This window comes from Recurvomyces mirabilis (assembly GCF_035927965.1).
Source record: "Recurvomyces mirabilis strain CCFEE 5264 chromosome Unknown scaffold_37, whole genome shotgun sequence".
In the NCBI taxonomy this organism is placed as follows: Eukaryota; Fungi; Ascomycota; class Dothideomycetes; order Mycosphaerellales; family Teratosphaeriaceae; genus Recurvomyces; species Recurvomyces mirabilis.
In genome coordinates, this window is record NW_027041971.1 from 184,815 (window position 1) to 195,204 (window position 10,390).

General features: G+C 50.3%; 3 protein-coding genes across 3 annotated transcripts; all 3 read right to left on the bottom strand.

Moving 5' to 3' along the window:
• Positions 1 to 542: 542 nt before the first annotated feature.
• On the bottom strand, positions 543 to 952 carry LTS14_010161 (uncharacterized protein; the record flags this gene model as incomplete). Its single annotated transcript, XM_064842838.1, has 3 exons — positions 543 to 640; positions 694 to 789; positions 853 to 952. The coding sequence occupies 3 exons, from the start codon at positions 950 to 952 to the stop codon at positions 543 to 545; spliced, it is 294 nt and encodes a 97-aa protein (XP_064689658.1).
• A 3,173-nt stretch (positions 953 to 4,125) lies between these two features.
• LTS14_010162 (uncharacterized protein) lies at positions 4,126 to 5,806 on the bottom strand (the record flags this gene model as incomplete). The annotated part of the gene is made up of 4 exons (XM_064842839.1): positions 4,126 to 4,690; positions 4,739 to 4,916; positions 5,117 to 5,417; positions 5,501 to 5,806. 4 exons carry the CDS (start codon positions 5,804 to 5,806, stop codon positions 4,126 to 4,128), a joined length of 1,350 nt encoding a protein of 449 aa, XP_064689659.1.
• Positions 5,807 to 7,035: 1,229 nt separating this feature from the next.
• Positions 7,036 to 7,824, bottom strand: LTS14_010163 (uncharacterized protein; the record flags this gene model as incomplete). Its single annotated transcript, XM_064842840.1, has 2 exons — positions 7,036 to 7,646; positions 7,701 to 7,824. 2 exons carry the CDS (start codon positions 7,822 to 7,824, stop codon positions 7,036 to 7,038), a joined length of 735 nt encoding a protein of 244 aa, XP_064689660.1.
• Between the last annotated feature and the right edge of the window lie 2,566 nt (positions 7,825 to 10,390).

Consider the following 10,390-nt stretch of genomic DNA (forward strand, 5'->3'; position numbering starts at 1 on the left):
GCAGCATTTCCACCAAAGTCAGGAGCAACGACGGCCCTTTGGCTCGGATTTGTACCATCGTAGAACGCATTGCAGCCCGGGTAAGTACTGACGGTGTCACTTTGCCCAAGCACAGCGTCAATTTGCGCACACGGCCAAGTTATCCAAAAGCCTCCTCCTCTGCTGATGATCATAGTAGAGATGATCTGAATAATCCTAATGGTAATAATAGTAGCGAACCAAGACCATGTTCTCATCATCCAGGCGCGATATTGGTCGATCTGCAAGAGCTTGATATTGGTATAGGCCATTACATAGCCAATCGTAGTGAGTATGACCAACGTTTCGGCATAAGCTTGCGTTGACAGCTCCCCACCAAAGGCGTGTTGTGCCACCATGAGAGTTCCGGCACTGGAAACGAGCGACAAGACGATGACTAGATGCCCATTGATACGGTGGAAGAGCGTGAAGGTGTATCGAATCGCAGGTACGACTTGGAAGCATACCAGTAGCTTGCTGGTAAGATGGTGAAGAGATGGATCTTCATGCCTACGTATTCAATTTCAGTGCAGCCACTTTTCTCGAAGTCTCGAACGATGCAGACCAATCTTAAAAGGATCTTGTAGCCAATAATAGCACTCCCCAGGCGCTGCTCCGGACCCTGTGAGCATGTTAGATGAAGTCCCACACCCATCGTCAGAGTTTGAGACGCACCTGGTGTACGATTTACACCGCAGAAGACGGTACCAAAGGACAGATACCCCAGACGAGACAGAGTGAAACCGAAGATGTATCCCACAGTAAGGAACCCTGTTGTTAGCCATCAGTATAAGAGGCATCCTTCTTGCTCGATAGCATCCTCGGTCTACTTACATAAGATGGCATTGTAGCCTTTCGAGAAACCGATCGGGTTGTAGGCTGTTCGCATGACGCGCACGAAACCATTGGCAGGAGGGCGAGTCGATTTTGCCATATCTTTATTCTGCTTGGCTCTTCTTCAGCGTAAGCGAGTTTGATGAAGTGCGAAGAAGGGTTCTTGAAGTGATGATGTAGCAGCCTGAACTGAAATCCACAGCCAGACTATATATTCCTTAGAGGAGATCCACTTGTATCAATCTTGCTGTAGGCATTGTGCATTCGGCCGATGTATGCGGCATCAGCTCGGACTCGCATCACATAGACGACATTAGACTGCCATGTGTAGTCGTGAAATGCATGTTGGCCGTCCGGTAGCTTGGAGCATGACTGGATTCGTGTCACAACTTGCGAGCAGATCTGCTGGGTACGGAAGCCTGAATGCAGCAATGGGGGCCGTTCTTGCAACGAGCCTCCAGGCAGCCGCTTTCGCAATGCTCTGAATCGTATGAACATTCTTCACCCGCCAAGATGACTATCTATGCACACAATAGCCGCTCGCAATACACTCTACTTCTGGGTACATGTAGCGCTTGGTTAGTGATCGACGACTTCGCCGAGACTCTGGCTCCACCTTTGTGGGCTTACGAAGTCTCGGTTAGCCTTATGGCTGGGGCTAGCGACCTTGATTGCACTCATTGCCAGCCCTTCTAATTACTTCCGAGTAGTCACTTCAAAGCATCCATGCATGGACATGAGTCCTAGACGATACCATCAGTGAGCAGACGAGGATAGAGATACTCGGGAAGTTCACATAGTATTCGTGCTTGCAGGAGCTTATCGCAACTTTAGTACAGAACTGCGTGGTGACCTAGATGATGTTCGGTGTGGTAGTCGATTTTCGTAGGTTGAGATCTCCAGCATGCAGCATGACGCTTGGAATTAGTACTGTAGCGCCGCGAGATGCAAGGCAGCCGCTTTCGGTGTCGCGTTGATGGGGGAGTTACTGACGACGTATAATTAGTAAGTCATCAAAGAGGATCGTACTCCACCAATCTATTTGATGAAGATCGGTTGCCTCATAGTAGCAAGTCGAATGCAGGAAGTGCTCAGTGATCAACAGACCACAATAATGGCGCCAGATTCGAATCGTCCCAATAAAGCACTCCTACAGAGCAGAGCGTATGGCCACAACGGCCGTTGCAGACACAGCCACGAAGACTCCACAATGACAACCAGGGCATGCAAGTACGCTCGTACGAGACGTTGGTGGCGAGGAAGCATTAAGATTGCCTCACCATCAATTTTGGTGCACGAGGCTATGCTTCGTGCTACGATTCCAACTCTCCTCTAGCTAAGTAGCATGACACACCGGACACGACCCTTCCACTCAGCTCAGATAGCGATTCATACAATCTCTTCCCATCTCTAGGTCTCTCCGCCGGCCAATGGGTTGTCATCGCGCCCATCCTCGGCGTCGTCCAGACCATCGAGCCCGGCAAATTCTCCAACTACAGCCAGAATCTGTATGCCCTGACCAGAGAGACAAAAGCTGCCGCGATAGAAGCAGAGTGTCAGTCAGATGCAACCAATGCCCGTGGCACCTGGTTCATAGCAGCGATCGACTTCCGCAACGCCGACTTCTACCTCCACGAAACTTGTAGCGACCCTCTCATCTACATTTTTTGGGACGGACTTCTCGGTAGAAGACCCACAATGATCTAGGTCATATTGCAGGGCATGGTCATGAATTTTGCAATCCTTCACTGTGTATTCACCACTTGATTTGACAATGCAACGAATACAAGCAAATTAACGTGGTATGTCGCGCTCTGCGGCTTATATTGTGCCAAAGACTGTTAGGTCTCTCTCCATCGACGAAAATATAATCCGGGAAGGATTACGACGATTTCAGATGGTATGATGTTTTATATGGCCATCCCATGTTTGGTCCAGCGGTGGGCGTCGTCGAAGCCGGAACTCAGATTTGTTGGTGGGAGCTTATCGGGATCTGACGGAAGACGACTCGTGTACACCGTTGTTGATCACGAACTTGAGAAGACATCTTCCACATGTTCAATGTAGCGGCCGTAGCTTACTCGTTTCTCCTGAGGCATAAGCGGTGGTATGTTGCTCAGTTCTACGACGTGCGAAGCTATATCAGTAGTCCTTGACGATTTGGAGGCCATCAAATGCGAATATGCTACCTTTATAGAACCACTCTTCGAAGGTTTGTCTAAAGAGGAATCGACATACGACCATAATGCTGATAGGAACTACAGGGCCATGGGTCTCTGTGACCTCACACCATCAGACCCTAGAATCGAACATCAGGCATAGAAGCGACAATCCAAGGACGGTAGATCAAGAAGTCTTTGGAGGATGGGTTCAGACCGCAAGACCCAAGTCTTGCTGGGAGTAGTCGATTAGCTACTTAGATAGGGTGAATTATCATTTGTTGCCGACGTATCGTGTCGAGAGGGACTGTCCAGCTGCATGAGTTTGATGACGGCGGACGCCGAAGTGTCCTCGGACATCTTGAGACCCAAGTCATGCGGAATGCCCAAGACGGATGCCCATCTAAATTTGAATCAGCCCCTTGATCGTCCATGTGTTGTCCGTGGCTAAAGGCTAGCATAGGGCTGAAAATGACTCTTGGCAGGCCCTTGCGCCAATCAGGCCGAGCTTTGAGTCGCGGCACTTGCGGCCCCCCACGCTTGTGTAGATTGAGGTTGGCTGCCCTTGAGGCCTTGATATTGACATCCGAATCTCGCGAACCAGCTCCCACGGTGACTGGCGCTCCGAGCTTGCGTGGGTAGAGATAAGGATGATGTTGCCGAGACCGGGCCAGATGAAGTGATTGCAGTGCACGTGGTTAAGAACAAGTCTTGAGTTAGAGCAGGTAGTTGTGATTCCGAGGTTCTTGTGGATGTGGGGAGATGTTTTTCAGCCATGCTTTGCGCATGCCGTAAACATCGATGCAATCCCTCACCTTAAATGCGAGAAGTGGTCTTCGGCAAAGCCCAAGACCTGGTAAGCGAGCGGCGCAGCATGTGCTCGATAAATGTGGCAGACGGCGACAGGTCAATTATCGAAGATGGGCGATGCCGAACCGACCAAGGAGGCTCAATATAAAGATCAGTGTGCAGCTCGGATCAATCATTCGTCCGACGCGAATCATGCCATCCCCCGACGACTACGTACGTAGCAGGAGTGCCCAAGTTATGCTCGACCTCTTCGCACATTTGGAGACACCAGGCTCCTTCTTGCCCACACTGCGAAATCCTACCTCTACGACTCAGCAGCAAACCCGCAGCTCCCCTTATGACTAGCATGCGAGTGCACGTGCTGCCTCTTCCTTACATCCCTCGTCTTCACACTTCTCTCCGTCCCGTTCGCAGCCGGCAAGCTACCGAAGCTAGTGCTGTACTCCGCTACGGCAGCGGCAATAGCCTGCGTATTGACGAGAAATGCTTCGAAGTTGAGATTATCGTAATTATGCCCGGCATAGTGGTAATTTGCGTCAAAAGCTATTCCTGCTACACCGCCAAATTGTTCGACCTGTTCTTCTGTGTTCTCTACCTCGGCGCCCGTGAAGAGTCCACCGGAGGCGATGCCGGCATCAAGAAAGGGTTCGTAGTCGCTTCGTTCATCCAATTCGGTGGGGGTATAATTGAGACCGCGGAAGTCGAAGTAGTCCTCGAAGAATATCTCCGCTTCTGCTGACCCAGCTGGATCAGTGACGTTGAATGCGCTTCCGTCGCCATCATAGATGGCATAGTAGTAGTCTGGCGAGGCTATCATGTCGAAATCCAGATAGAGACGAATCTTGGCCTGCTCGCTAGCGTTCAAGGTGCTGACGTAGTATTCTGATCTCAGGAGGCCAAATTCTTCTCCTGATCACCAGCCGAAGCGGACTGCATTGTTGATCTTGTATGATGATAGCTGTTCGGCAACTTCTAGGATGCCGACCGGCCCGGACCCGTCGTCGTTGATGCCTGGACCGGCGTAGACAGAGTCGCTGTGTGCACCTACGGCGAGGATGTTATTGTGGTCTCCTGAAATAGTGTCGGCGACAACATCTAGGCCGTTACAGTTAGTTTGTGATGCGAAGTGCAAAGCATGGCGAACTTACTGTAGGTCGTCCTATTTTAGATGATGGCATCGACCATGAGGACTCCGGTAAAATCTCCAGTCTCGAGAGCTGCTAGTATGGCAGTCCCGTTCTCTTGTGCAATTCAGACGGTGACCACGTATTCATTCAGCTCCTCGGTAGGCTCACCAAGTGTACCGCCGCCAGTTGGACCGGGGGCATTATTGTAGATGACTGCCGCTTCGGCGCCTGCTGCGCCTGCAAGGCTCGACTTCAGCCCAAATGGACATGTGCCACGAGGGATGAGTGCAATGTTGCCAGCCACCTCCGCTGGGTAGTCTGAAGCATTGCAACCTAAATTGGCAACAGCGACGAATGGCGCAGAGAAGTCTCCAGAAGGTGTGTAAGAGAATGGCTCTGCGCCTTGCTCTTCGCCATCGACGGTCAGATTCCCGGAGGATTGGGAGTAGAGTGCTATGAATGGCCGGACCTCGTAGGGAAGTAGTCAGCGTGCTTGTCTAGATAGCTGGTGATGAGATCGATGGTGTTATTGTGGTCCAGAGAGGACATTACTCTATTACGATCTAATGTGCTGTATGCCGCATCCTCGAGCTCGTGGGCCTTGTCCGACAGCGTGTCTATTCCTATGGCCGCCTGTAGTGCTGCAGAATCGACCAGTGGGAGGTCTGTGGGTATTGCTGTGGGCGTGAGTGTGCTTGAAGCACGAGACGGATGGTCCCACGGTATCGTGTGGTCGGGCTTCCACCAGCCGCCCTTGTGCTTGGGTCGCCATTGCTGTGGGTCCCGGAAGGGTCGTGATGGCTGGATGGAAGTCTCGGCCACAGCTAGTGCTGCTAGGAGTGCATAAGTAGTCCTCATGTTGGAATCGGATCAACTTCAGGCGGGAACGAGGAGAGAGAGCGAGGGTCACACATCTTCTGGCAGCGGATGGCCTTCTATCTTGTATGTCGCATCGCTTCCTGCAACGTAGAGCACATCTCAATCCACTAACATGACAACCTCGTTTTGATCAATGGACAGGTACCGGCGATCATCCCAAAACCTGCAGCACTGCCTCGTCCTCGCAGCATGTCATGCACTTTGGTTAGGCGACCTCGCATCATTACTATCGGAAGTGGATGGAGCACTTACGATACTACATCTCGGTGGTGGGGGAGCCAAGTGACCTGGCAGACTGACGTTGTAACGACCTGATGTTTGACATGGGCCAAGTGATAGTGCTGGCTTGGTGATGCTGATGAGGAAGGTGCAAAATCATGCCAGGCCTAGCTCGTCCGAGGCAGCGGAATTTTGCCGGAGGTGTCCGACTCCAGCTCGAGACAACTAGTCTAAGGGTTCCTACTTGTGTTCTTCACGCATACAGCCGCTCATGTTCGATCGCTCGATCTAGCGCGATGGTATTGCTTGGATGATTGCGAGTCACACAGGTCTCGTTAGTCAACGTATTGCGCTCGTGTGCACAAGATTTGACGCAAGCTGGACCTGTTGATGGGCAGAACCGCCGTCAGCATCCAGCGTCATCTAAGCTATTGATTTTACGACAGAGGGCCCCTCGGATGTATTAGCTACGTCATCTAGAGGAAAGTGGAGCTGCGAGAATCAGTATATTCTCAACGGCACGGCGACGACGGAGTCCAGCGACAGCACAGGACAGGCTTCGAGTCCTTACAGAGACAAGGAATTCCATAATATAGCCAATGCTTGTCATGCTATTTGTGTACTGATCCGGAGTCGGAAGCAGGAGTAACAAGCAAATCCGGTTGACAGGGTTGCACTACCCAGACCTTAGATAATCATATCATCTTCGGCCAGCATTTGGAAGCGATTGCTAACGTGTTCTACGTCTCGCCAACAATGTCGTCAAATCATGAGCAAACTTGCAGTCTGAGCCACTTGCCACTGCCCTTTCAAACATATCTGCCCTGCGCGATCTACACAGCTACAGTCTGTAAGGTGGCACATAAAGGGGTGCGGTCACATTGTACACCGCCGCAAATGGGTCCCAATGCGGATCGGTATGCCAGCCGAACTCCATGGAGCTACTCAAAGTCAACAAGGGTTTCAAACACAAGAACAGAATAATGAGCTCACTTCGCCACGGCTGTCGCGACTGCAGTACCGTAGAAACACTCGATGAATCCCAAGGTGCCATCGATCCCAGCCGATACGCCCGAAGTGCTCCAGATATTCCCGTCGACTACCCATCTTGCCTGAGGCACCCAATGAACATGATGATTCGTTGCAACAACGGCCGCCCAGCCCTGCTTGTTCGTTGTCGCAAACTTTCCATCCAGCAAACCCGCGCGCGAGGCTACCAAAGCGCCTGTACAGACTGTGATCAGGTATTGCAGCTTGGGGTATGTTTGCTGCAGGTATGCGAAGGTTGTATTGAGTTTCGATGAGCGCGAGCCAGCTCCCCCTGGGATGATGAGGACCTCGATATCCTGGGGCGCTGTCTCGAACGTGTGCGTCGGACTGAGTGTCACAAATGTCGTTGAGTTGAAAGGGTTCATGGCGGGGAGAAGTGGTGCGCTGGTCACGGGGCTCATGGTTTCGGCAATAACGGAGAGTTCGATATGGTGATCGCGACCTAGTGTTCCAAGCGCTGATACGGGACCGTTGATATCAAGGGGTTCGTAGCCACTGAAGATGATGTAGCCAAACTTGTACGGCTTGGTGGACGAGTTGCCATTCGTACCTGTGGACTAATGTCAACGGGAGCAGGGTACTTCGAAGTCTGCAATACACGCACAGTACGACGGGGGATATGCTGGACTAGTGACATTGATGCTGTCTTGCCTCAATTGAACACTGACCGAAACTGATGGAAATTGTGCGAGACAGGCGAGGGCGACTAGTCGCAACATTGATCGCATATTGACTTCCGCAATCACACCGGATCTTGGTTAAGAGCTAGCGCGACAATTAATGTTGGTATGACGAACAAGGTGTCTCCCGAGCTCCAAGTGCTGCGCGGATGACCTTATAAACTACTTCGGACATTGTGCTCCCTTACTAAACTCGTGGCCAAGCGTAGTGTTAGGGTTTCGAGCGGTACAATGATATAAGCTCGTATATATTGAGCATGTTTCGGTCGCTTATTCGGACCGCTACCCGTGGACTAAAGCACACTGTCCTCCGTTAGGAAATGAAAGCGAAGGGTTGAGCGCAAGAACAAAGCTCTACCGCCAGTTTTGATCGCTACGAGCAAGACGTACTATGCACCTCCGCTCCACGTATAGCAAGGGCATGGCAATACTTCGCCAGGCTAAAACCGATGACTTCCAGCAAATGCGAGAAATTGCTGGCAGTTTGACATATTCATATCCTGAACTTCCTGAGCACAGCTTTTCGGCCACTGTTCTAGTGGCCGTTATCATGCTACAGACTAGGCATGCATGCAGGACTAGCGTTCAGGTTCTGGCTTTACCGGCACTGGCCTCAACATTCAGCCTCACTATGGCTTCTATCTGCTCCAGTTGGCTCGGCATCCAACATAATATATGATCCGGGGACATAGGTATGGAGCGATCGGACCTCTGAGCTCTGAAGGTGGAAGGATTATCACCATGTGCATGGAAGGATAAGTCGCGAAAAAGCACTCAGGATTGCAGACACACGTATCGGCAGAAGTATGGATCAACACAATGTCGGCATGCAGCTCCAGTGGAGAAAGTCTGAGCCAGGACATTCATATGTTCGTGGACTAGCGGCGTCCATGCTCTCATCCCTCCGAGGTGCTATTGGCTGGCCATCCGGTCTACTGCCACGCCAGGATAGTCAACGTAGCTTTCGCAATCGCACGCGGACGCTGGAGGCTACAGACTACTTCGATCTCTACAGTCTGGCGAGTTTCGCGTCGAATTGGGGTGACGGATACTCTGGCGAGCATACTATGATGCAGACCAGTCATGCGTGGCTATAGGCGCCTTCACGAGCCCGCCGCAAAAATGTTTCCTTGAGCCTCGTGACAGGAATCAATAGCTATGAATGCTGCTCCTAGTACAGCGGAATAGCTTTTACATTCAGCAGCACAGGATCTACCGAAGGTATGACAAGATAGTGTTGTGCTAAGATCGGTAGCCAGCAAGACGAATCACGCCCACCTCTCAGCAAGCCTCTATAAGAAGCTCCTAGCTATAATTGTTTGGTTGCACTCTAGTAGCTCTTATACTATACTCCCGGCCAGGTCCAAGTAGGACCAACATCTAGGCCGTAGTAGACAGTGGGGAAGAATATCGATATTGAGTCCAACTACCTTCCCGGCTAAGCAAGGTATGCTATAATCGGTTCGGCTTATAAGCTACGACTAAGAGCACTAGAACGATATATAAAGATATACCGATAGCGTGCTAATCTATTATATATTGCTATAATATAGAAAAGCCCTCTAGAGAGCGCTCGATAGCGGCCGATACTTTATACTACGTACTTATATTATATAGTAATCGGTAGTATTTGCGCTAGTAGCTACTAGTGCGGAACGAACTAAAAGTTATATATATACTTATATAAAGTCGGTATACTACCTACTAGGCTCCTCTATTAGGTTAGGGCCCTAGCAAAGTTTGGGTTCGGTTTAGGTTAGGGTTTAATATTTAGGGAACCGTTTTAGAATTTAGGGCCCTAACCAATATAAGGCCTAGGAGGCAACTAAATATTAATAGGATCCTCCCTAAATCCGGTAAGGCGCGAAGCTACACGGTCTAGATTTTAGTAGGATCCTATTTAGTAGGATCCGCACTTCTAGAACTGCCTACAGGCGCCGTTCTATACGCTAAAACAGGATGCATCTTACTCGCAGTACTCGATTGTCTGTCCGGTATTATTTCTAGTACGTCTAGACAGTATTTCGTAGTACTAGGGTTAGGGTATAGGTGTACGCTAGTAGTCGTCGGACGCGCGAGGGCGTGCGGATATGCGCCCGTACGTACAGGAGCGCGGGGTAAAGTATAGCCGCCTCCGCGAAGTTCGGCTGCTCCCGAAGACTACTACGGTAGTAGTCTTTAACTCTACTTACCTTAACCCTTTAACTCTACTTACCTTAGCCCTCCCTACCCTCTATAAGCTATATACGGCATATATAGCGTTAGGGTATATACGCTATAACTCCCTCCGACGTATTCGTACCTAATACCCTAGCTCTAGCCTCTATATTATATAACTTTAGCGTGCCCTCGAAGCTGCGATATACTATCTACCTTCTGTATTCCGCAATATAGGTAGTAATAACAGAGTCTAGTTGTTATACACCTACGGTATAAGGGGGTTAGAGCTCGTTAGACGAGTAAGTTCCAAGCGATAGGTCGGGTAAGTAACTACTCTAAGGTTTGACCTTTCGGCGGGTTAGTAACTTAGGTTGAATACGAACTACCTATATAAGAAACGTCTATTCTATATATATAGGAGATTCGTATATAGTCGCGATTACTAATAGTAATT